This window comes from Chelonia mydas, chromosome 1, assembly GCF_015237465.2.
Source record: "Chelonia mydas isolate rCheMyd1 chromosome 1, rCheMyd1.pri.v2, whole genome shotgun sequence".
Lineage (NCBI taxonomy): Eukaryota > Metazoa > Chordata > Testudines > Cheloniidae > Chelonia > Chelonia mydas.
This window is the reverse complement of record NC_057849.1, coordinates 133,319,989-133,347,609: the sequence shown is the minus strand read 5'-3', so window position 1 is coordinate 133,347,609 and position 27,621 is coordinate 133,319,989. Positions and strand designations below refer to the sequence as shown.

The following is a 27,621-nucleotide window of genomic DNA, read 5'->3' as shown; positions in this document are numbered from 1 at the left end:
GTCCAAGGTTTTTACCACAGCTTTATCTTTTCCTTCTTCGTAGTACTGAGCATTGATTGCAAGGAAATTTCTGTTTCCATGGGTTGCCGCATCCATTTTCAGGTAGCACAATTTTTGCTCCAAAGCTTTCTTGAGCTCTTCGCAACCAGACTCAGCTGTGCTGACAACTAAATGACGAACCGCATCGTGCCCTGTCGAAACACCAAGCTGCCAACCCATTTCACCTGCAATTTTTTGGAATCCTTTGTTCTTCAGCCTGAAGGTAGTGAGCAGCGTTGAACTCAAGCAAACCGTTTCCATCAGCCCTTCACAGAAAGTACTGGCATCCATGGTGACTGTAACCTTTGAGGACTTCAAATATGAGTCAAGTTTTGTTTGCTCAATTTTGGGTTTCTTTTCAGATGAAGCGCCGCAAAAAAATCTTTTCTCCAGGAGTTTTCAAAGAGCCAGATGAACGTCGTTTAGCCGTATAAGCTTTCTGTTTTGCCTCAGCTTTCTGGTCCTTTTTTGTAACCAGAGCCGCATAGTTTTCAGGATGGTTACGTTTTACATGCCGCCAAAGGTTGAAACTTTTCGCAGCATTTGCTTCACTTGTCTTGAAGCTACATGGTTTGAGCTCACCATTCACTTCCTTTTCCACCTTGCACGTTGCCGATTTCTTCTTTGTTTTTCCCAAAAGCCCAAATGTGGGCTTTTCAAAAGAGATTCTTTTCCATAAATTGGCTATTGATCATGGGGGGAAGATTTGATTTTTTTGTTGAAGCCATGGCCAAATCTTCTTGTGCTGCTACCCATGCAAATGTGTCTTGTTATGATCTTCAAAAAGCAATGAACAAAAACATTACATTTTTTTATAATGTACCTGTTTATGATATCTTAACCACTTAAGGTACTTCAAATTTATTTTGGATTTTCTGGACAAAAATTATCGTATTTTCTTTTTACACAAAATTATTAAGTATATTTTAATATTTTAACGTTTCTTTCAGTTTTAATGAAATAAGTATTTTTAATATCCATAATACACATTTTTATTTATAAATTGCAAGTTAGTTTTTCTTATGAAATTTTGCGGTAAAAATATTTGAAATATTTTCCAAGTTTTTAATTAATATCTCAAAAACGCTTTAATATAGATATATCAATGAAATTTGCTATGTGCCGTAGCGTTAGTATGTGCTATCGCTGTTCTACAACATTAATTGTTGGGAAGTAACGAGGCTACACGTTACAAGGTTGAAAATAAACTTTAATGGGAAAGCGGATTCAAATTGCAAGCTCTTTTAGTAAAGAGCAAATTTTCAGAAATATGTTTTTGCTTCATCAGCCTGAATAGATTATACAAGCTAGAACCTGTTATTTGCTCCATCTTGTATAATGTTTCCAGCCTGATGAAGGAAAAACATATTTCCAAAAATTTGCTCTCTTTACGAAAAGGATTGTGCTTGCAATTTGAATCCACTTTCCCGTTAAAGTTTATTTCCAACGTTCTATCATATAACATCATTCAAATAAAATTATTTAAATTACAGGCGTCTTGAACTGCGGGGGACCGGGCCAATTTTATTTAATATTTTTTAAATCTTCGACTATTTAACAGATACGACCCTGGAATATGATTTAATGCTAAAACATGCATTAAAATGGGTACTCTTAATTTATTTTGTATAATTAACCAGTTCTGAGAAAACTGTTTAAAAATGTTAATATGCTTAGATTCTTAGAATGATACAACAATTTTACTTACTACTTATTTTTCAACTTTGGAACCATAAATTTTAAACTTAATAATAAATAATAACCAAAATTATTAACTTATTATGGAACATAATATTACCACTTGTAGCCAGGGGCAGTCGAAGACAAGCCTTTCTTGAAATATGAAATAAAAACCACCAACCGCCAGTTCGGGACACCTGTGGTTTAAATAATTTTGGATAATGTAATACGCTAAGACACAGACATAATTTCTTTACTTTATATTAAAGCGTTTTTGAGATATTGATCAGAAATTAACTTTTCATCACCACCTTGAAGGGACTATAGCTCCCTTAGAAAGAATTTTAGGACACGTGTTCACAGAAATGTTTTTTCTTAAAATGACCTAACAGTCACCCCCAAAGTTGTGTTGGACATTTTCCAATCACTCTGGATATATCACATAAATCACTCCTAATTTATGCAAAAATGTTTACTGTATATTTATATGCGTGCTGCATGCGTAAATTTTTTCAGTAAATTTAAAATTACAAACAACACTACCAAAAGACCGTTGAACAGATGACATATAAAATAAGTCCACCAGAGTGATACGGGAGCATGTACAATGAACAAATGTACCGGTAACGGGAGCCCGTGTGAGAAATAAGCTTAAGTGGTTAATATCTCTTGCGATATCTTAATATATCAATTAAAAAACACATTTTTTTTTGCAATATACTTGTTTGTGAGAACTTTAAATGTTGCGTCTTGCATTACGCTTTTCCGTAATCACAGCACTCATCACGTCTCATTGGTCACCCCTTACAAAAGAAGTATCAACACATACTTATCTAACTAATCTACACGAGTAAGTACTCGCCTAACCTTGGCACAAGGGTGGAAGCAGTCTGCAGTGTTGCCGGATGTCTGATAATTATCTGATTCTTTAATAAAACATATCTCCAAAAAACTTTGTAATTTTGTATCTGTACATTAAATCTTGATTTTGGCCAAAGTGAGAATAACTGTGACCTATTACGTAAAGTGGTAAAGTAGATGTTAATATCAGTTGTTATACAATCTGAAACTTTTTGGCACCTTTAGGACTTTCTTGCTAAATATAATTCATTTTGGATTGAAAATGAAAAAAAAAAAAACTGGAGCAGTCAAGATTTTCTGTGCTCCGGCTCCGCTCCGGCTCCAGCAAAAACCTGCAGCTCCACTGCTCTGCGCTCCAGCTCCAGGCTCCACTCCAAAGCCCTGATTAAATAAATAAAATATAAATTAAAAGTGTAAACTTCTGTGGTTACTCTTTAAGCTTCTTAGAAGATATTAGAAATAATGAAGGGCAAAATGGATCAAAATTACAGAAGTAGATGCTATTTTAAAATGAGGATAAATAAAGTCATCTGGGCTACTAAGGGCCTTTGGGAAAAATTTCTTAAGTCTTGAGGAGGGTTAGGCCCCCATCCTTCAAATGCCAGCACATGGAGGGTTGTTGTGTCCACATGGAGCCCCAGTTGCAGGCCTGGCGGGAGGGGCAGGGGGGGCTTAATCCTTATTGAACTAACAGCAGCTTATTCTGATCCTGCCAGTGACAGTCAGTAGAATTGCAGTTATCTTTATTTGTGCAGATTTTGTCTCATCTAATACATTACCAAATTAAAGATGATTATTTATAGCAGGCAGTGTAGGCAAAAAGGGATTGCTTTGGTGCCTGATTACCAGGGTGACTTATCATTATAGGAGTTTTTCATTATTATTTTTGCACTCTGTGCTCCTAATCAAAATCAAGCTTTAGTGGGACATTAATGAAGGCTTGAAAACCTTGGTAGTGTCCCAGTACACATGAAAGTTAGTTAAATAAGTGTATTTGGGACCCTGGAAGTTGGAAAGGAATCTCCTCTTTACTGTATCTGAAAAATGGTCTGACAGGTTTTTGTTTTGTTTTTTTTCCAAATGGGGATCATCTCACATCAGGAATGTATTCAGTAGTGATATATTGATTCTAGAGATGGGTTTTAAGACAAAAGTAACTTTAGGGGTGGGGGAGGGAGAATTCCAGGAAACGGCAATTATAAAAATGTCAGCCGTGTTTATTCTTCGTAGCATAACCAGATGACACCACAGGTGGTTTCCTGGTTTATAACATTTGCAAAATATTGTTCCACAATTGTAATAGAAAGTAAAATCTTGCCAGTAATTGAATGCTTTAAAGGGAAGCTTTGATATATTTATTTTAGTTATGGGGAGTGGAAAGAGGGTCCACTCAGAATTGTGTAAATTGTTTTTTCAGAGGTATTCCTTGCTCCAGTTCCTTTGGCCATGAGGCTCTGATCTGAGAGTGCGAGAGGACTGTAGTACTCTCGATTGAGGATAACTTTCCTCGTGAGCCCTGCTAGCTTATGTATAGATTAACTTTGGTGTTTGCTTCAGAGGAGTGCTGGATTCTTTGACCTATATACATTATAACAGTATGCAGTTTATAACATTTTCTTAAATTCAGTACATTGGTAGTTATTTATTTTCAAATCTTTTGATCCAAGGATAATTGCACATTTCTTGCAGGTTCTTTTTATTTTTGTGCCTGTGAAAAGAGCCAGATTGAGACCAAAGTCTGCCATTTTTCCACAGAGCAAGTGCAGTATGAGCAATGCAGTCAAACTTCCCCACTGTGCTGGAGAGACTACTGCTATAGATGCTTCAGTTTATATATCCATTCCTTCCTTGGCCTTTTTCCCAAGATTTCCAACAACTGTAGTAATTAGTGCTCATTACGATGGTAGCTTTTGTGACCACAAATAACTGATTTCAGACCGCAAACATACTTCACATAGGCCCCAAAACACCTCTGCTAGTAATGCCTTTTAGCACTAGTGTCTTGGGCTGAAGTTGAACAAGTGTCGTAGAAGTGAAAAGCTGTGTGTCCCTTTGCATGTCCTCTGAGTCCGACCTCTTTCTGCAGAGTATTAAACAGGATTGGCTCTGGGCTTTAAATATCTGAGACTATATGATGTAGTGATTTGGGGAGTCTCTTCACCAGAGCTATGGGATAATAAATGGGTTGGTAAACCTGGATTCAAAAATCAAGGGATATACATTTATAAATACAAAATAAAACATATACTGTAGCAGTGCATTGATTTATTTTGGGATTAGGATCAAAGGATATTCCTTAGAGCAGGGGTCGGCGACCTTTGGCACACGGCCCATCAGGGTAATCTGCTGGCGGGCTGCAAGACATTTTGTTTATGTTGACCATCACAGGCACGGTCCCCCGCAGCTCCCAGTGGCCATGGTTCGCCATTCCTGGCCAATGGGAGCTGTGGGAAGTGGTGTGGGCTGCAGGGACGTGCTGTCTGCTGCTTTCCGCAGCTCCCATTGGCCGGGAGCAGCAAACCACTGCCACTGGGACGGTCAACGTAAACAAATTGTCTTGCGGCCCGCCAGCAGATTACCCTGATGGGCCGCATGCCAAAGGTTGCTGACCCCGTCTTATAGGTTTCTAACTGTATATGGACCCTCATCTATGTGTTTCCTCAGGAGTATTGACAGAAGAATGTTCTTCCCTTTGGAGACATGTCTTTTAAAACAAAATAATAGTAAGGGGAGCGTCTAGATAGAACGGGTGTGCTCATAGTCCCCCAAACTCTCCCTCTACTTCTGCCACAGAAATATGGACAAATACAGTAACCTTTAAAATGGCAAGACAAAGCTTTCTGTCTCTCCAGCAAAGAAACAGACGCCAGAGTTGAAGTTTCATATTATACTGTTTAAAATATCTATTTTCTGTGAATGAGGTGTGAGGAATGATTTGTTTAGTGAGGCTGACAGGCTGTCAGTTGGCTGCTCTACACACTACTTTCCAGCATAAAAATAAACTGCAGATGTTCCAAGACAGATGTATCAAGATACTTAACTTTGGTTTGGGGTTTCCAGGTGTTCTGTGTTTCACTAGGGATTAATCTCAGTGTTAGTGCTGAAAAAAAATGCATTCTCCATAACTCCACAGACTGAGTCTTGTGTGTGTTTAATACATTTTGACCTGTAACAACATTTTATTGTTTAAATACGAGAACAAAAACACATCGCTTGTCTTTTCTTCCCATAATAAGTAAACCAAAATAAGTTATTCATAACAGGTCCCCTGTTGTGGAAGATGTTGAGTACTCTTCTCTCGTTATAGGTGTTGGAACTAGTGGTGCTGGGGGTGCTGTCACACCCCCTGGCTTGAAGCGGTTTCCATCAAATATAGGGTTTACAGTTTGGTTCAATGGCTCTCAGGACCCCCACTATAATAATTGTTCCAGCACCCCCGTCTCTTGTTGTTTGCAATGGTTGTTGGAAATATTCGGCACCTAGCAGAGTGTATCGTCTAGGAGTTGTCCCACGATGTTGGACCTGTTGTTTTAACAACATAATTAATCTTCTTGCTGGAGTGATGGTTTTTCAATTAGCTTATAGTTGACTGCATGGAGCTGAGCTGGGGATGAGGAATCATCCAGATATTACTTCCAGATGAGTTTTAATTTATTTCCAAGAACAAATAGAACTGTTTTACCTGTCTGAATTACTGTAACTTCAATTTAATAAAAAGAAAAGGAGTACTTGTGGCACCTTAGAGACTAACAAATTTATTTGAGCATAAGCTTTCGTGAGCTACAGCTCACTTCATCATGAAAGCTTATACTCAAACAAATTTGTTAGTCTCTAAGGTGCCACAAGTACTCCTTTTCTTTTTGTGAATACAGACTAACACGGCTGCTACTCTGAAACCTGTTCAATTTAATAGTTTGATATGCTGCTGGGTTTTTAAAACAGAAAATAATGAGAATATTGTCTGTATGTGCTTTGAAAAACTCAAGTAAGGGATGAACTTGGTGCAAGAGTGTAAACATGGCACTGACAGCTGTATTTCCCGCAATACGCTTGATGGCTGGCACTTGCATGACATATTGGCTTGTTCCTTCTTTGTGTGTAGAATATGTAACTGGATACAATTGGCTATGGTTCAACTAAAGTTATGCTGTTTTGTGTATCATCTCATCACAGCTGCAAAGTAATTACTTCCAGCATTGGGTCTTCCACCTTGACAGGATGCTAAATGTGTAAGGAAGAGATGAGGCAAAGCTGATTCAATTTTGGTTTTTATAAATGCAAGATTCTCAACAACTTCAAGATTCAAGTCAGACCACTTTGTTCTCTTTTTAATTTTTAGTTATGTGATTCGGTGGTGTTCTTACATCATGCAGCATGATATGTAATGTGAAATTTGCTTTGTGAATGTAACAGTAAGCCACACTTTGAGTGTCTGTGTTCTTCAGGTCTAACCATGGGCCCAGCATGCATTTGAATCTGTATTCACTTACAAAATAACAAACTGGTGAGATTTCAGCAGAGCTAAAGCATGACTGGGTGGTATCCTAATAAAATACTAAGTCTTCTGAGGTTCTTTTTTCCCTAGGAAAGCAGCAGGAGCTTGAAGCCGAGCACCAGGACATGTATGTCGAAGCTGATCATGACCTGCACCTAACAACACGACGTTCGGTACAACCCCCTGCAGAAAGACCCGGGGAGAGACGTATGGCTGAAATGAAGAAACTCTATGGTGTGGGTGCTGCCAAAATCCAAGCCATGGAGACTGCCATGCAACTTGCCTTTGATAGGAACTGTGATAAAAAGCAGCCCAAGTACTGGCCTGTTATCCCTCTGAAACTGTGAGCTGTATCATCTTCTGTACTAGCAGTCCTGCGCTGCAGCTGTGGGTGCCCAGTCGGGCTACACAGCTCAATAAATGAATCCGGGGTCATCACTTATTCTTCTTCCCACCCTGCCAAGCACACTCCCCCTCTTCTTTTTAATCTGTCTACCAGAGTTTTCAGAACCTATAGCATCTCCACAGAGAAGTGCTAAATTCTTGATTTGTAGTGTAGGGGTAGTGAAATTTTACTTCTTTTTAAAATATATATTTTCACTAATTTAATGTTGATCTGCCTTGACCGTGCTCACAGGAAATGAAATAGCGTTTGTTTGCACTTAGTGAGCTGGGAAGATTGTTCAGCAACACTAAAATCTCTACAAATGGTCCACTTATTTATTATTTTTAATGTAGTAGCCTTGAGATCAACTTTAACACAGTACAGCTTGAAGTGTTGTGAACTCTGAACTCTCATCCTTGATTTGGGGATCCTGCAGTCAATTGGCCAAGGTACAAAATACTAAATTACTATAGCGCAGCCATTTGAATGCTTTTTGAAAGCTTTATAATAAGGCAGGAGTTTTTTTATTCCAGTCTCAAACTTGGCAGGCAGAATTTCAACTCAGAAGCAAACTTATATGAAAACATGAAAAAAGAAATTTTGGCTATTTTTATTATACAACTGTTTGGTTTAATTTTTCTTTTCTTTATGTATCAAATCAATTAGACATTTTTGCTACCATGCCAGTGGAGAGGCTTAGGTTCCTGTTCTGTCACCCTTCACTCACATTGGGTAGCACCTTCCTCAACTAATAATTCCACTGATTTGTGAACTTACTGAGTAAGCAATACTCACTATGAATAAAGGAGGCAGAATTGAGCCCTTAATGTTGAGTACTCTGGATATGTAATAGTGAAAATCCTTCTGAAAGGCAGCTATGTGTCACTATTGTATACTTAATTTGCACCAAAATAAGTCTGCACCCAGTCAAAGTAATATGGACTTCAAATATTTTTCTGTAGAAAGAGTTGTATAAAGAATATGATGATTAAATGGCCTCTCTGTGTAATATGCAATATGTTCATGCTACATCGTAAGTGGTTGCAAAGAAACATATTAGTATCTTAACTGTCATAAACATGGGTGACCCGTTTTTGGGTCGGAGAAGGCTGAGGCTGAAGTTCCAACAGTTTAATTTGCTCTAGCTATGTCCTGTACTTGCCTATATGGTCTAGCTGTTGTAGCATGTGTGGCATATAATAGACCACATTAATCTCTCTGCCCTTTGCTATATCCAGGTAGACTAGAACAAATTTCAGATTTAACTTTGAATGTCCTTGTTCTTATCACTTGGTGTTACAGCTTCTTCAAAAGTACTTTTTTTTTTTTTCATTCTAACTGAACCCACTTCATTTTAGCATAACGTGAAGCGGTAAGATTGAACTCCTTGCAATTAAAAGCTTCCAGACTCCCAAGACTCATTACTGATCTAATTGAACTAGCAAGTTCGTACACAGGGAAAAAAAATAAGTCGGGGTTGTGAAATGTAATCCTGCATTTGGTGTACTGAAATTTTGTCATGGCATGTTAGCGATCGACTATGAAATGTCAGGAATTAGTGTTTTTGTTAGGATCGCTCTTGGTTGACAGAATAAACTTTTATCTTCTCATAAAAACTCTGATAAAAATTATTAACAACCCTGCCCCAGCTGTATAACACTTTATTCAGTGCCCAGGTATGGTAAACCTTCTCTTGCTTTCTCTGTTTGCCAGGGAAAGCTGCACTTTGCCAGGTGCAGCTTTAACTTAGTTAAGTTGTGAAAAGCACATATGGTGCAGATGAGGGCTTCACAGGAACCCTTGGCCCGCTCACTGCCTAGCTGGTAAGGTGCAAAGTGGGTGAGGAGGGCTGCTGTGCTTTTTGAGGGAAGGGCATCTTCCCTTCCAGATCCATGTACAGATCTCTCTCTTCCCATGTGAATGGGGGACTCAGCTAGCTGCCCCTGCAACATCAGCGGCTATTTTGCTAGCTCAGGGATCCAAGTGGGGTTGGGGTGGAAGGTACACCCCCTCATACTTCTCTGCTCCTGAAGAGCTTGCCAGGGAATACACTCTTGGGATGTATATGTTTTTGTGGAGCCCCCTCCGTGAAAGGGATCTTCTGTAAAGGAGGAGTAGGCCCAGGTGAAATAGATCTGAAATGCCTGGGAGCGAGAGGGCAGGCTGCCAGGGGACAGTTAAAATGGAGTTACAGTGGATCTGTGGAATTTAAATGCAGGTTTCATGACCTGTTCCAAGGGGGGCCAACCCTACATTCTTCTCTGTTTCCCCCTCCTCTCCAGATGGAATAGTGTGGGGAAATCTCTGGGAGGAGATTTCCTCCCCCTTAATTTCTCTCTCAGGTTTTTATGGGAGGGGTTGATCTGACTCCTCATGAGTTTCGCAGGAGGCAGCCCCACACCTGATGCACCGCAGGAGTGATGCATCTCGGATTTGGAGGAGAGGAGTTCTCATCTGCAGGTGTGCAGGAAAGAGGCTCCCTTCTACAGATCTCCCAGCTTTCATGGGACAGGCTGTTGCATCATGTTTAGCCAACTAACTCCACACACAGGCAATTCAGTGGAGTTTTGAAGCCTTTTATTACAGTAATTCTTGTTGTTCCATCTTTTTTGTTTGTAAAAGAATCTGGGATGTTCCGAAAGCCAGATTTTGGAAGCTTCACAGTTAAGGACTCAGATGTGAGAAAATACCAATGTTGAGATTGCAGGGACAACCCCTGACTCCTTGCACTTATGTATTATGCTGCAGTCCTTAATTACATGCCTTCGTAATATTGCTCAAATAATACCATGTTCTATCACTTCAGCCTCTCGAGTTGAGGAGCACAAATGGAACCTTGTATACCTGATTCTCCCTGGCCTTACACCTTGTGCAATCATTTGCACCTGTGCAAAGTGGGAGTAAAATGCCACCAAGTCAGAATTCTTCTTTCACTGGTGGTAGCATTTGACACCCTATTTGCATTCACTTTTCACAGGTGTAAATTTGACTCTACAAGGAAGAATCACGCCTAGGGTTACCATCTTTCTAATGGCTGGTAACCAGACCCCTGAGGGCCCACTCCTTGCCCCATCTGTTCCCCCAAAGCCCCACCCCTTCTCTGCCTGTTCCCAATGTCCCACCCCCATCACTTGCAGGGTCTGCACCAGCATTGCCAAGGCTGCTTTGCCCGCCACTTACAGGCTGCGCAGAGCCACGAGCTGCACAAGCAGCCTGGCCCCAGAGGCGGCAGCTGCTGTTGCCGGACTGCCTCCTTCCTTCCACTTAGGATTGCAACCTTTTCCATAGATCAAAAAAAACGGACATCAGGGCTTGTCAAATGGCACCTGAACACATAAGCTGAAACCCAGATTGTCGGGGTGAAAACTGAGCAGGTGGTAATCTCATGCCCTGGGTTGTAAGGAAAATGGACCTCATGGAAAATTTTGGTCTTCATCTCAGTGATTCAGCTTTCCCATCATTAAAATGGAACAATGCAAAAAAAAATTAAAGATGTTCTAAAGATTGATAGTGTTTGAAAAATGCTTTGAAGATTGGGGGGAAAATGGTAAAACACTTCTTGTTTATAAATGCATTAAAAATTGTCATGACTGGACACAATTTTTAACATGCAAAGTGATGACCTCCACCTCTGATACCCCCCCAAAAAAACCTATTTGTGCTCACACAATGGAAACATTGTCAAAGATCTGTTTGTCCTCGTGAAAGTATTTCTCCATAGAGCAGCTGATTGTTTCATTTTCTCACAGTTGCAGCTGCCTGGATACGTGTGGGCTTATTAGTGGCTATTCTAACTGGCATGATCAATTTTTACCTTTATTGTTTGTTCATTTGTACTGATGCGCTCCCTCTTTTGTGTTTTTTCTCTCCATGTGGTGAAGGTCCAGAATCCTCTTGCATGGTGATTGGCTACAGATTCTATATCCCGTATTCAGATGACTCATGCAGAAGGCAATTTTAGTATACACCATTCCTGAGCAAGTCACAACAAAATCGTATCATCACCCCTGTGAAAAACATGCACAGATCCGGCCTATAAGGCATCAGTTTCTGGTGTTTGTATCTTGTTTTGTTCCCTTTGCTAAAAGATTCAGTTCAGTCTTAAAAGCTAAAGCTACATTGGTCAAATGTGGGTGCCTGTGTGTAGACACCTAAATTAGTGACCTGATTTTCAGAAGTGCTGAGCACTCCCACGTTCCATCAAAATCATAACTCACTGCTCAGCATCTCTGAAATTTGAACCGGTTTTATTTAGATTCCTAAACATGGACTTAGAGGCATAACTTTAGACACCTAGATTGAAAATTTTGGCCTGAATAAATTGGCAAGTGGTCACTGCCCATTGTGTGAAATATGATCTCTGTGATCAGAAACTTATTTTTCTTTCTGTTCCTCTGAAAGTCCAAGGCTGTTTGGGAAAATATTACCCAACATAGTGATGTAACAGCCACAATTCTCTAGAGTCCATCTTAGTTAACTACACATTCTATCAACATGAAAGGATCATGTTGCATTGCAGCTGAGTATTCTTACAACAGTCCTGAATCCATTTGTTTAAAGAAAGTAGCTGAACACTAGGTGAAATGTTAAGCACCCCACATGTTTGGTGGACAATACCATTCAGCCCAGTCATGGCTAATCTTCCCCTCTACGTCATTTCCTATCTAGTGTCGGATCTGATTTCCTGAACTACACTGAGACTTGTTGCCTAAAAATCTTCTTCAAATCCAAAATAATTTTTAAAAAATGCTATCCCAATCCTTCTGGTTTGTTTCTTCCCCAAAGAAATAAGCTCCTCTTGGGAGAAATAGTTTAGCAACCATATCTCCTCTTTTCCAAGCAGAAGTCAGAATGTTGGTTCTGGGTTTTTAATTTTTATTTTAATCTTGTGTCTCTTATTTCTGTTACACTAAAGATCAGGAATGAAATCTTGGCACCAGTAAGGTCAGTGGTAGTTTGCCATTGACTTCAGTGAGGACAAGATTTCACCTGAGGTTTCCATTAGACTGCACTTTGGGGAGCAACATGGTCCCTGATTCATAGTCTTATCTTGAGGGCACATTCTTCTTATAAAATTCCTTCTTACTTGATACTCATTGTTTACCTGATTTTTGCTGCTTCATGTGAGAAAAGTAAACCACTCACATTCCTTTCCACCGACATTTTACACAATCCTCAATTTTTTAACAGCACTCTCAGGAGCTCTTTTTTTCTTTTCTTTTTTTTGCAGCTGAGAAGCATATCACTCTGACCATCATGGGTCAGATTTGTTCTTGGTATAACCAGGTGCACTTCTGTTGAAGTCAGAAGATTTCTGGTAACAATTTTAATTACTTTTTAAAAATTTTGTTGAGCTCTGAGGAGTAATGTTGATGGGCACATAAACACGGGTGATAAGAATATTATCAATGTTTGTACTATCGTAATCCTTAGAGGCCCCAACTCCAGCCAGAGCACCATTGTACAAACATACCATGAAAAGTAGTCCATGCCCAGTATTTTATTAAGTTCTACGTTCTCAAAATTCCCTTTACAGAAATGTCTTATATAGTCAATGTTTATACTGTATAATTGAATAAATTCTGCATGATTTTTACATATTAATACATTGGGTTAGTTGTTTTGCATATACTTGTCAGCAGTATTGTGAATGCAGTAGGACCTCAGAGTTACAAACACCTCAGGAATGGAGGTTGTTCATAACTGAACAAAATGTTATGGGTTTTCTTTCAAAAGTTTACAGCTGACCATTGACTTAATACAGCTTTGAAACTTTACGATGCAGAAGAAAAATGCTGCTTTTAAATATCTTAATTGAAATTAAACAAGCACTGAAACAGTTTCCTTAACTTGTCAAAAAAAATTTAAACTTTCCCTTTATTTTTTTTAGTAGTTTACATTTGACACAGTTCTGTACTGTATTTTTATTATTATTAATTTATCTATTTATTTATTTTTATTTATTGGTGGTGGTTTCTGCTGCTGCCTGATTCCATACTTCTGGTTCCAAATCAGGTGTGTGGTGCACCGGTTAGTTTGTAACTCTGGTGTTTGTAACTCTGAGGTTCTACTGTATTCAACCTCCTTTTACCTAAAAGGGTTGATAGAATTACTAAGTTCCTAGTGCAATTTTTATTCTATAGCAGACATACCTTGGTATTTCTTGTCTTGGTTATGATGTATTGATTATGATGTACTGTTCCTTCCATGTGTGGCAGAGGATGGAAATACTTATGTGGTGGAAATATAAATAATAATCATCTTCCCCTTTTCCCAGCTAGCTGGGTTCAGGCTTGCCACTCCATTTTCATTGCATCCTCCCATACACAGTCTATCCATTGTTTTCTTGGTCACGAACTCTAGTCTCAAATGTCTCCCTAATGGGATTTCCTTCATCCATCCTTCGTATATGCCCATACTCATCTCAGCCTCCTCTCCTGCAGCCTCTCTCTGATGCCACAGACCTTGGTCTCACTCCTGATTACATCATTCTGCCTGAAGTCCAGTAAAGTCACCCCTCTCACTGCCGTCAAACATCTCATTTCAATGGCTTCAAGTCTTCTCAAGCACCTCTCTTTGGTTACCCACGTCTCTGATCCATACAGAAGAGCTGGTCTTACCCTGGTTTTGTATAGTTGTCCCTGAAGTAGTTCAGCGTCCACTTATCACAAATCACTCATCACTTAGGCTTTCCTCACGCTCAGCAGCCTTGCTTGCAGTTCTGTCAATTTTTCCATTTGCCGCTAAGCAGCCTCCAAGGTTCTTAAACGCAGAAACCTGATGTAGGTACTGGTTCTTGATGCTGGTATTCATGTGTCTTGGTTCCACACGTCACCCATGTAACTTCAGTATTTTCTTTATTCATTTTAAGGCCATATTTTCTTAGTTCGTTGTCCCAGTTACCAATTGCCTGGACCAAATCTGCTTATTTCCTAAACTGGGTTCCACTGTTCGGCGAATGCAACTATGATAGTGAAAATATAAATGGTAATGTATTTTTCTAAAGGTGAACAAAAGTCTGATTTGCATCAGGTACTTACTGCAAATGAAAAGCTTTTGAAATAAAGTAAAATTTGTGTCAGTGCCTGTGAATAGTAGAAGATCATTGCAGTAACCAAGAAAATGGTAGCACTATACCCAGTAGGAAATATATGTATGTTTGTTCAATAACTAACTCCCTGAGAACTCTTCTTGTACAGTATGTATCACTGATAAAGTTGCATTCCTGTTGAATGTATATTAATTGCAATGTGGTTAACTAGGACTGAGGAGTTATTGAATGCAGCCTCCCATCCTGGTGTTCTCATGTTGTGATGATATTTTCATATCAAAGTGAGGATGCTGAGCCAAGGCGTTATCGTGTTATATTGCAACATGCTGAAATGACATCACAACACTGGGTCAGAAACATCCTGACAGTGTGACAATGGAGCTGATCCCACTGGACCTACTCACAAATGAGGCAACGCTACACAACTGCAGAATCAGGGGCCTAAGTGATCGAAGAGAATAGTAGGGAATTTAAACGATTATCACATTAGGGAAAACATTACAATTATTCCTTTAAAAATCTGTTTATTTTCTGTGTATGTATTAATGAATTTAGTTTTTGTTAACAGCAGCTCTGGAGATAGAAGGTCATGGAACTGTATACAATAGAGACTAGAAAGTCCTATTAATTCATCTTATTCAGTCTCTGGGACCAATACAATATTGTTCCCTATCATGTGTTTCCCAATTCCATTGTCGATCCCATAGAATAGGAACACTATGGGCAATAGCATTGCCAGCTTTTCTACAATGTCCCATTATCATTTGTCTACAGTTACCAATTATATATTTATATCTGTCTCCTGGGAACTTCCCTGTGTTTTTCACATTAGCTCTTATCCCTTTTGCTTGCTGTCAGACTTTAGAATTTTGAAGCATGCTCTCTCGCACAACTCCTCTTCAGACTTGATCTTGCACTGAAAAGAATGGTGCTGAATTTGTGACATTAAGTTCCATGGCAACAGAATGTGATATCATAAACAGTGGATTATGAATTCATTGCAGGAACAAGACGGAGGAACAGCTGCATTGTAAAGGAGAACTCTTAATCCAATACTGATCTTCCACAACAGCGAAGCAAATGCAGATAATTACTGACAAAATAAATGGCATAAATACTCTCTTCATTTGTGCTCTGTTGTGAAAGTCCCTCTTAAGGTCATCATGCACTTCTCTTACTGCAGCATAAACAGGGATCTCTCGACTACAGAAGTGCCATTGCAGAGCACTTGGAAGGATTAATGGTTTGCCTTTTACTAATATGGTTCACTACAAAGGACCTGCTCTAAAAATGTTCTCTAGTTCCCTTGTCAAAACCAGTTAAATTCTGTTTAGAAAGAGAGTGCTGGAACTGCATTACTATACTCTGTGCCCTCCTATTGCTTTTTTAGGCTGTCAATGTAGTTTGCATTATTCAAATCTAGCAAAATGAGATCTGTTTCCCCAGAATAACCATTGTTAAAACTTTTTCACAATCCTGCATTGATAGCAGTTCGTAAAGCTAGAATATTGCATTGTATTGTGCAAATTGGCATTCTGGGTCTAATCTGGCTTGCCTTACTTACACAGGTACTTCCCTTCAGTTTAATGAAACCACTCATGAAAGTAGAAGAGCAAGCTGGATTTGATCCTACACAGCATCCCATCCCCCAGGAGTACGTGGGAATTTAGTGTTGTTGAAATACAGAGCTTTAAAATAATAAAAAAGCACTAATTGAGCACACAGTTTTTTCCTGGAAAATGAACAGTTTTCCTACCAAGCTTTTAAAGCTTAAGACGACACAAAAGAGATGCCATGGTATTATTACCCAATATGACACAGTGCATTCTCCTGGGGAATCTGTTCAAGAGTCATAGATACAATAAAATTCTTATCAAAACTTTTCTAAGATGTTGGAATGAGATGCTAAAACAAACACTTTTCAAAATCAAAATGGCAAAAACCTCACTTTTGCCCTGATTTGTCAACATTTCAGATCCAATATTACTTTCACTTTTAGTTTACATAGTTCAACTGAAAAACTGTCCATGCTACTAACTAAAGATATCATTTTTGGAAAATGTCTGTTGTCTTTGTCAACATGTATAAAATATTAGATGGCTTAGTGATAGCTCTTTGCAGAGCTTGAAAAATTACTGAACATTTATTAGGAAGGAAAAGAACCATGCAGATCCCTCTGCATTTCCGCCACCACAAAGCTATGTGCCCTGCAATGTAAAGGAATTAAACAGTTATGCAATATACTTTAATCAGCTGTCTAATTTTTTTTTAAATGATCTCCAATGCTTTTGTTATATACCTTCTTTCCCTTCCTGACTTCACCCTACTTTAAAAAAAAATATTCTCAGAGTGTATCTTTTTTCTAAAAAGAACGAGGAGTACTTCTGCCACCTTAGAGACTAACAAATTTATTTGGGCAGAAGCTTTCATGGGCTAAAACCCACTTCAGCGGATGCATGCAGTGGAAAATACAGTAGGAAGATATATACAGAGAACGTGAAAAAATGGGGGTTGCCATACCAACTCTAACAAGACTAATCAATTAAGGTGGGTTATTATCAGCAGGAGAAAAAAAACTTTTGTAGTGATAATCAAGATGGCCCATTTCAAACAGTTGACAAGAAGGTGTGAGTAACAGTAGGAGGAAAATTAGCATGGGGAAATTTTTCTAGTTTGTGTAATCTGTTTCTTCCTTTCTCTTCCCCTCCATCCTCATGCATTGTCTTCTATACCTCCTCCTCTCCAGGCCTGGATAAAATAATAGTGGGGCCTTGTGCCCTATGGAAATTGGAGCCCCCTACCTTCTGTAAACTAGGTAGCAAAGTGCTCCTACCCCATACAGACTCCCGAATGGCCCTCTCTCCTCACCCCCACACAGATCCTCAAATGGCCCTTCCACCTCATGTTTGCCCCAACAACCCTCCACCAGCCCCCCACTTATCCTCAGAACCCCCACACACACCTCAGGAGCCTTGATGTACATTCCACTCACTATAGCCCCCAACTCCTCAGCCGCACCCAACCCATCCCCAGCATCCTGGTGTGACATACCAGTGTACAGTCCAGACACTGTGTCACCCCTGCCCTGCACCTTGGGTGCCTTACAATGTCTTGCTAAAGTAGCTCCACCTGGGCCACTCGCAGTCTGCCAGCACGCAAGTCACAGCCTGAGTGTCTGTGTATAACTGCAGCTCTCACCAGCCTTGGTTATACTGCAAGGAGACCCCAACACAACCCCAGTCCCAGATATTCCCCCAGAAATGTATGTCCTGTACGGCCCAGCCCTGTATTGGACAATAGAAGTTATATTAGGTCTGTTATTTCTTTAATAGAAATATTATGCACACAACTAGGCACCCCCAATGAAGTTTTCCAGACACTTCAATTTAAACACACTGGATTAGATAAAACAATAAAGTTGATTAACTACAGAGAGAGATTTTAAGTGAGTACGAGTAATGAGGCATAAAAGTCAGAAGAGGTTACAAGAAAAATAAAGATAAACCACTGCTGGTGCCTAATTTAACAAACTATGTTAAATTTGAAGCAAGGTTTTCTCACCACATTCTTTCAGTAGTCTTACTGACCAACATTCTTAGGTCAGGACCTCTTCTCCCAGAGTCCAGTGAAGGCTTCTATTGTTGCTTCAGGTGCAGTGAATGTGAGGGGAAGGGAAAAGAGAGAAGTCTCTTGGGGTATATGTCCCTTCTTTTTATAGTCCTGTCAACCTTAGTGAAACATTTCCAGCTGAGAGCAAGGCAACAAGTAGTCTGTATGGATGGGAACTCCATACTGTTTCTTCAGTGAGTGGCGTTGCGATGTTGCAGCACCACTCAGTGGGTATTTTTCCCGTGGCGGGGGAGGGACTGAGATGGGGGCCCTATGCAAGTGCACATTGGTTAATCCAGTCCTGCTCCTCCCAAAGTCAGTCTCTCACAACTCTTCTTCTTGTATCAGCTTATCCCATCTCTCTCTTTCTCCTTTACTCTCTCCAACAACCTACCTACACACACACACCCCTACCTATTTTGTCACAGACATCCACCCCTCATGCATAGGGTATGAAAAGTTTTCCAGACACCTAATTGGCCAGAGAAGTAAATTAAAATGACTAACATAGATGAGTGGCCCCACTGACTACAGGTATTGCTCAGGAAAGAAGCCAAGTCACCTTCTCCACTGCCAGCCATAGATGAGAAAGGAGAGTGTGCTGCTGTCCCTGAGCCCCGCTCAATTATTCCAATTTTTTGTGATCTCCAGCTTTTAGGTCTCTGGTAAATTTGAAGACTCCCATCCCCCATTGGCTGCTGGAAGAGAACATTCTCTGTGTGTCTCCTTAATCATCCCCAGAACCTCCTGGCTACTGCAAGCCTGGTGGGAGTTGGGTCTCTGCTAATTTACCCTTCCCCAACCTCCATTTTGGGTTATACTACACAGTGCATAGCTCCAGTACTTCAGCTGCTGGTCAAAACTTCCCAAGCAACAGCAGAGTGAAACTGATCTGCTTTGTGTCAGTTTTGCTACTGCATGCAGTGTTCTGAACAGCTGCAGTAAAATCTGACAAGATTATGGTCAGTTTTTGCTCTAATGCATCTTGCCAAAGCTCTGAACTAAGTTGTGGCACTGGAGCTGTCTGACGGCAGACCCAGGCAGGCATCCTTGCGTTGGTTTACATTTTTTCTTAGTCAGCCTGGGCAAGTGGATGTTTGATGCTGTAGTGCTCTGCTCTGCATTATAAGCCCTTGTTTCAACTCCATTGTAGGCAATGGGAGTTGGAATGGGTCATAAGAAAGCAGGGTTCAACTCCTAATCTCTGTGTCTCATTCCTTGGGCTTTCCTGAAGCACTGTGGAGGCACTATGCACACTTTTTCAATGCATGATACTTTCTCCCCCATAATAATCAGCTAAATGCTTATGCAGTTACACAGACTGGCTTCAGAGGAAGATCCACCTAGCCTTTTAGCTGGAAAGCTAGAAGCAAAATGGGGAAAAGAGGGTGGAATATCAAGGTTCCTATAAAAATGTATAAACTTCTGAGGAATAAAATGTGCAACATAACTGGAGGTGGGAATCTCCACAAGGTTTTATGGGAGCAGAGGGCAGGGGATGTACTCCTGCACACTGCGCTCCTGGACCAGAGTTCTGAATGTGGTGGGACCACAAGTGATGGAAGTTTATAAACAAAACCAATCTTTTAACCATTTTATTACCAAACTCCATCCAGTCAGTCTGTTCAGTTTCCTGCCGAAACTGACAGGGAACCAACATAAATGAGTACAGGGCAGAATGTTGTGCGTTGGAAATGACACTAGACTAGTACTGAAAAAATAACTGTTTTTAAAATAATCCAATATACAAAAATAATTATGCATGACATCTGTATGATACTATAAGGGCTGACATCACAAAACAATTCTCTCATAGACACAAGCTACTCTAATATTGCCAACCAAATTCCACTGCACTTATAACAGATTCATATCTATCCTGTTTCTATTGGAGACAATCGCAAACTCCCACTGATTTAAGTGAGATTAGGATTTAGCATTAAGCCATGGTTGAAATACTGAGGAAAAAAGAAAGCATCTCTCTTGCATAGACACTCTGAAATAAATAAAAGTTTACTAAGTGATTACACAGAGGAGTAGAAAATAATTCTATTTGTATATAAAAGGAGCACCAAAATATTAATAATGAGGGGTAAATTATACTGTATATATATGGTAACCATAGGTGGTCATTTCTCTCTTATCACATATGCAGTTCAGTTTGCAGCTGCATTTTTGTCTTACAAAGTTAATTCAGTCAGCAGTACTGAAACTTCATCATTAACAAACTCACGGACGTATCTGAAAGAAAAGTTTGCATTGTCGCTGTTGATAAATTCTGTACATAGCTGTGTGTTTGTTCTCCCTGGAGATCTTGCATTATTCTGATGGCTACAAGTCGCTAACTTTACAATTGGAATTTTTAAGCTTGAAAATCTTATAAGACTCAGAGGGAACTACTGGGAAAAAGGAGTGGGGGTGGGGAAAGCTTCACAATCCAAGACCCAGTACTACCCACCCACTGTAGACATGCTGCTACAGCTACAGATAAAGCAGCAGGTGGCTCCTTGAAAACCGTTGAAAAATAGTTATTCACTTTCTTGTTTTGTTCATCATTTCCTCGTCTTTCCTGTTCTGCTCCTCACTCTCCTTCCTCTTCCCAAGCACATGCCTCCTGGTCCTCATCTCCCCTTCTACATGCTTCCCTGCCTCTTGGCTCCTTTTTCCCTCTGCTCCCCTACCTGGCTGTCTCATTCCCTTTTGCTGTGGACGTTCCTCTCCTGCAGGTGGCTAACCGCTCCATTGCCAGCCAGTGCCTTGCTGTCCTGAGGGTAATTTCTGTTTTGTCTCCTCCTCCTGTATAGTAGTGGTTCCTACTGGAAGCGGCTAGGATGGTGGTTCTTCCTTGTTTCTAGCTGCTTTTTACAGGCATCTAGATACTTCTTTGAAAGGAAGAGCCTGGACAATTGTAGAGTGAGCTGGAAATTAAGAGACTCCAGTACCATGTGACCATCCAGCTCCCAAGAACTTTCAGGGAAGTGCATTGCAGATCACCAGTGGTCCAAGGATCACCATTAGGGAATTGCTGATCAATTCATGCTGGTCATGCTAAGAGGCTTAACAGAGAGTCACACCGTCTTGACATTACATTGTCTCATTTGCCTAGTTATTCCCATACTAGTAATTTTATACCTATGCGTTCAGATGCAGGCCACACATCTGCCAACCCTTTTCAAAGTCGGTGCCAACTAACTGTGGCGGTTCAATGACAAGACGGAACACAGCTTTTAGCGAGCAAGCGAGCTGGTCTGCTAACGGGCTGCCGCCTGTCAGCTTTCCACCTTCTCTTTTATTCTCTCCCCCCTGCGCATTACATACTTCAACCGCAAAAGGACACAACAAAGGAAATAATATGACTTTGATTAATATTCTTATTTACTAGCCTCTATCTACTACTGTCCTTGCTCTCAGGCCTTGAGCCCATTCCAAGGAAGCTTCCCACGGTTCATGTCCTCTAAGCGACTTCCCATGGTCCATGAGCAGTGTGTGCACTGCTCCCAAACAACACTCAGGGTGTGCCCTGAATGTTTCCAGGTGTGTGAACTAAACATGAACCCTTCATCCCCTCCTTTTTTTTTATTTGTGCTCGGCCATCTCATGGTAGCCATCAATTTGCTTTTGCAAGCGATTTAACTCCCTGACAGACAAGGACATGACTCAGGGAGCCTGCCAGGGCGGGTCTCTACAAAGCCTTAACAAAGAGGGAATACATTGTACACAGCAGCAGCAAAAAATAAGCCCAACAATCACAAATGCAGCATAACCGAAAAGTTGTCGCAGCCACCCTAGAGAGGGCAGCCAACCTGTAAGCCAATTCCAAAAGCCCTCAAACCCCAGATCTTGGCGTATGTGTGCCGTAAGATTGGCCAATTCGGCCAGTCTAGTTTCTATGGAACGACTATTATCAGTTAAATTAAAACAACACATATGCTGAAACGTGGAACAGCCTAGATGATGTTTCAAGAGCAGAAAATCAATGGCTGCTCTGTTATCCAAAATTGCATCCCTTAATTCGTGCTGTTCCGTGTTAAGTAGGGCAATTGCCTGGGATGTTGTATTAATCGCCTTTGCCGCAAAACACGCCAGGGCGTTTAAAGTTCGGGCTGTATAAGTGGCAAGCCTGGGGACCCCAACAATAGAGGCCGCTAAGGCGGTATACTCAGAGCGGCTGAGAAGATTGACATCTGCGACACAATCTTCTGAAAGGGGTGTATTTCTTTTACTGCGCTTTTGGCCGGCAAAAGGCAAAATGAGTGTCGTTCTACTGAGGCAACAAAGGGTGCTATCGCTTAAATTTGCGGGGATATAACTAAAAGAACGTGAGCCACAGGTAAAAAACCACCCTGATGGAAGGATGATATGGCCATAATTAAACGAAACATTCACGGTGTGGGAACAATTTAAAAAAGGTTGAGAAATTTGACGACAGCCTAAGGGCACCTTTGTACTAGTGCAATTGACCACACGCGCACAGGTGACATTGTTGGCCCCGGCCGGATACGGCGTATGGAGGGATACGGCCGTTTGAGGCAAAGTATAGTTGGCCGGGCCCCAATTAGCCATGCCAGAGTACTGGGAAGAGAGATTCGCGTAAGCAGCGAGCATCGTCTCATTCCCTATTTCCTCAGGGTGATGACATACTGGAATGAGGCATGTACCTAACAGTTCTCCGGCTGCTACAGAATCAGATAAACAAAAGTGGGTAACATTTGCTATTGAAGCCAATCTTTCCCATAGGTTATATGTCATTCGGGCCCGTAACGGAGGAAGCGCTCCCGAGCCAACCCCTATAGGAAATAGCAGGCACAAAAGGCATACAATCAGTACAGAATTAGCAGTAATTTGGGCGAGAATCGCCACAAACAAAGTCTCAGGAGTCTCTGGCTGTTGGTTTGCTGCCAGTTTTCGTTGAGCCGCGACGACCAATGCTTTTACTGCTCCCCATGTCACGGGCTGGCTTGGGACGCTACGCCTCTTCCGTTTCCGTCCTGCCCTTGTCGACCTGGGAGGCACCGCGTTCTCCTCCAAGGTCAGCTGAAACTCCAGTATGGGGTTCGACAGCCCCTGGTGCCACGCCATGCTGTTTCAGTGCCAGTCGCACACACCGGGCTGGAACCCACAACGGTCCTGCAGGACGAAACACAGCAGCATATCCCCGACCCCAAGTAATTAAAGGTACTGGGCCCAGCCATTGCGGATCGGGCAGCTGACGGTAATAGACACGCGGTCTTTCCAGTACCTCGGACTTGTGAAAATGCCGATCCGCGGGGGTCTGCTGATCTGCGTTCAGCGTTAAATTATTTAAAGTAAACAAAAGGATATGCATTTGTTGCTGAATGTCTCCTAAGGTTCGGAGACGCAGCTCCCCTTGTTTTAATTGTTTGTCAAGCAAGGTTTTTAGCGTGCGGTTTGCACGTTCGACAATGGCTTGGCCGGTGGAATTATAAGGGATCCCGTGTTTGAGACGGACGTCCCATTGGGCACAAAAGGTGGAGAGGGCTGTGGAGCAATAGGCCGAGGCATTATCCGTTTTTATCTGGCTCGGGCGACCCATAACAGCAAAACAGGTTAGCAAATGGTGAATAACCTTGGGAGTGGCTTCCCCACGCTGCGGGGTCGCCCAGAGGAACCCCGAATAAGTATCAACGGAAACATGTAAAAACGAATAGGGGCAGAATTGTGGCACGTGAGTGACATCCATTTGCCACAGCTGATTCGCTGCAGTACCTCTGGGGTTAACGGCATAAGAAAAGGTAGGGGCAGCAGCGGCGCAGTGGGGGCAGGAACGAACAATAGAACGTGCATGATCAGCAGGAATATGAAACTGTCGGGCCAAAACAGAGGCAGACTGATGAAAAAAGGAATGGCTTTCAATGGGGTCAGAAAAAAGGGAATTTACCTGACCACGTAACGCGCGATCGGCGCGCTCATTGCCCTCAGTGAGTAGCCCAGGCAGGGGGGTATGACTGCGAATATGAGCAACAAAATAAGGGAAATTACGAGTGGTGATGAGATATTGTAAGGACAGAAACAGGCGAAGGAGGTCCGCATCGACCTGAGGGGTAATGAGAGCAAGGGGTAAATGATCGATCACCTGATAAACATAATGGGTGTCGACAATCAAATTAAAGGGACAATCAGGAAAAAGTTGAAAGGCCAAAATAACAGCAGCCAGTTCTGAGCACTGCGCGGAACGCTGAGGCAGCGTAAAACGAGAATGCCAACGAGGGGGGTCACCGAATTGATAGGTGACAACACCTCGACGTGGAGAGCCATCAGCAAAAAGAGTGACAGCTGAAACAATGGGTTGAGAGCGGCTAAGACGATGTACGATTAGTGGCACCTTTTGTGTAACCACCAGCCGAGGATCTTTTGGGGGATTATAAGAAATCTCTCCTACATAATCACAAAGAGCAACCTGCCAGGCCAAGGAGGTGTGGGACAAGGAATCAAATTCACTACGTGACAAGGGGAAAACAATGGCAACCAAATCAGTGCCCGTGAGTTGCACTGCACGGTGGCGGGCTTTACGAAGAAGGTCGGACAGGGCGTCTAAATAAGGATAAATGTTCTGAGGAGGAGTGGATGACAAATATATCCACTCTATGATAGAGACGGCTGTGTCTGTACGAGGTACAAACAGAGCCGCAGTGGGCGTATGAGGGGTGGCAAGGAGAACCAACCGCAAGGGACGAACCTAAGTAAGTCTATCCACAAACAGCTGATTCAACACTGCATTGATCTGTCGAATGCAGGCAATGTGCTCCTCAGTGATGGCAATAACTGCACCCGGTGCCCGAGCTCCACGTAGGAGCTCGAACAATGGCTGCAGCATCGATGTGGGGAGACGGAAGTAGGGTCGAATCCAATTTAAGTGACCCAAAATCTGTTGTAACTTATCAAGGGTTAGGGGTTGGGGTAGGACCACTTCCGGGCGAACAGGGGCAGAATAGGTTTGTAAAACCTTATGCCCGAGGTATTGGTAGGGATAAGAGCGTTGGATTTTTTCTGGTGCCACTAGCAGGCCATTTTGGCAGAGAACCTGGGACAAATATTCAAGCTGTTGTGCCGTGACCTGGGGACCACTAAGCAAAATGTCATCCACATAATGGTAGACCTTAAGTGTGGGGTATTGGGCACGAAAAGAGGCGAGGGCCCGATCCACAAAAAGTTGACACAAGGTTGGACTATTTTGTATTCCCTGGGGCAAGACCTTCCACAGATACCTTTGAGAGGGTAGCTGATTGTTATATTCTGGCACCATAAACGCGAATTTTTCGCGATCTTGTGGGCAAAGGGGGATTGTGAAAAAACAATCTTTTAAATCAAATACACAAAGGTGATCGGTTTGAGGAATTAAATTCGAGTTTGGCAACCCAAACTGCAAGGGGCCCATGGGTTGGATGCATTTATTTATTTCCCTTAAATCATGTAACAGCCGCCATGCACCAGATTTTTTCTTGATAACGAACACTGGGGTGTTCCAGGGACTAGTGGAGCTCTCCAAGAGCTGTGCCTGCAAACGTTGCTGCACAAGCGAATGAAGCGCTTTCAGCTTTTCTAGGGGGAGGGGCCACTGGTCAATCCATACGGGCTCTAAGGATTGCCATACCAATGGTAATGCGGAGGGCAAGGTGGGTGGGGGAGGGTTTGGGGCCATTATATATTAATATCGAGGGTGGTGTCCAGCTTTGTAAGTAAGTCACGGCCCCAAATATTGCGGTGGACAGGGAGCATGAAAGGGCGGATCGTAGCAAGGGCACGGCCTCCTGGTTTAGAGACCGTGACCCAAGACAAACTTTGGCGCCCGGGTTTACTACCCCCGATCCCCCACAACTCTTTAGGAGGAACTGTTGGCCAACTGACCAGCCACTCCGGATCACGAATCACCTTAACGTCAGCTCCAGTGTCCACCAGCCCTGTAAAAGGAACATTATTTAAAAGAAGTGTTAACTGAGGTTTCGAGGGGCGGACCGACATTGTCAGAGCAACAAGTGGAGAGGACGTGTTGTGAGACGGCAAGTGAGACAGCGTTGATCCAAAGCCGCCTCCACCCCGGGTTCAATCCTCTGCAGCTGGCACCTGATAGGGGACTAAAATCAATTGTGCAATTGATTGTCCACGCGGGAGCGACTGCGGAAGATGGGTCCATACCTGAACCTTAATAACACCGGTGTAATCGGCGTCAATGACCCCTGGGATGACAAAAAAACCCTGTTTCCCAGCATGTGAGCGAGGGAGAACCAGACCCACAAATCCACCAGAGAGAGGTCCCGTCACCTGCGTAGGTATGGCGCAAACCTCCCCCGGCAAGCGAAAATCAGCATCCTCCTGCATAATCAAATCAAGCCCTGCACTTCCGGCAGTCGCAGCCCTCATGGAGTCTACAGATTTTAAGGCAGAGGAACAGTTGTCTGAGTGGGAAATACCCCCGTTTGGCCCTGGGTTCGGGGGAGACCCGTCGTGCGGTTTCCCGACCCACTACGACACTGATTAGCCCAGTGATAGCCCTTCCGACACTTGGGGCACTTCTTTGAGGGGTGAGCGGGCGCCGTCGATGAGCGGCACTCCCGCTGAAAGTGACCCTCCTTACCACAGCGGTAACAACGCTTCCCCTCCTTTCTGGTTTTTCGCAGGGCGGCAGCCAGAACTCCAGCTTTATGTGCTTGGGTTCCGATGTTTTGGCACGCCCGCAGCATGTCCAACAGCTCTAGAATGCCAGCGGCTTGTGCCTCCTGGAGAGCACAGCGGCAATCCTCGTTCGCATTTTCAACCGCCATTTTTAACAGGATCTCCTGAGCTGCTGCAGGGCTATCCACCTGTCGGAGGATAGCCTCCTGCAATCTGTTGGTAAAATCCATAAAGGATGCTGATGCACCCTGATGGATACTGGCAAAGCTTTTAGTAGGCCTGCCTGAATCCGGGACCTTCCGGAAAGCATGCTGGGCGCAGGTGGAAATAATGGGGAAGACGGCCTGAGGGAGTTGAGACTGCAGCTGAACAGTAGCAAACTGGCCCTCCCCTGCCAAGTGCTCATAAATGATACCTTGCTCTCTATGAACCAGGGCCTGGCGTTCCGCCATCTGCCGATATTCACTAAGCCAAATAACATACTGACTGGGTGTCAGCATCATGCGCAACAGCGCCTTCCAATCTTCAGGGACCAGGGAGTACCCACTACCTAGCCCTTCAATGAGACCACGTACATACGTGCTAGTCAGGCCGAACTCGCGAATCGCTTTCTTTACCTCTCGGATCACAGAGTAAGGCAAACTGACCCAGTTTGCAACCTGGTTGCCCTGGCCATCATCCTGCCAGGTCACCGGACAAACAGAGACCAGATCAGCCAGCTCCTCTGCTGTAATATCTGGGCGAGTCTTCGCTGCGTGAACCATTTGTTGCACCAGCGAAAGCCCCTGAGCAGACACGGATGACCCCCCGGGGGGCCCCGGAGCATGGGGCCCCACGGGGGGAGGGCGATCACACACCGGCTCTGGCGGG

At 42.5% G+C, this 27,621-nt stretch overlaps 1 protein-coding gene across 6 annotated transcripts in view; it reads left to right on the top strand.

Annotated features, from left to right (window-relative positions):
• GEMIN8 (gem nuclear organelle associated protein 8) overlaps positions 1–9,088 on the top strand; it is a 36,736-nt gene extending 27,648 nt beyond the window's left edge. For all 6 annotated transcript variants that reach the window (XM_043537855.1, XM_043537853.1, XM_043537851.1 and 3 more), the window contains one exon: positions 7,166–9,088. In XM_043537855.1, the coding sequence (XP_043393790.1) occupies positions 7,166–7,422 (257 nt within the window). In that variant the 3' untranslated portion in view covers positions 7,423–9,088. The remainder of the gene's footprint in view (positions 1–7,165) is intronic.
• Positions 9,089–27,621: the final 18,533 nt, after the last annotated feature.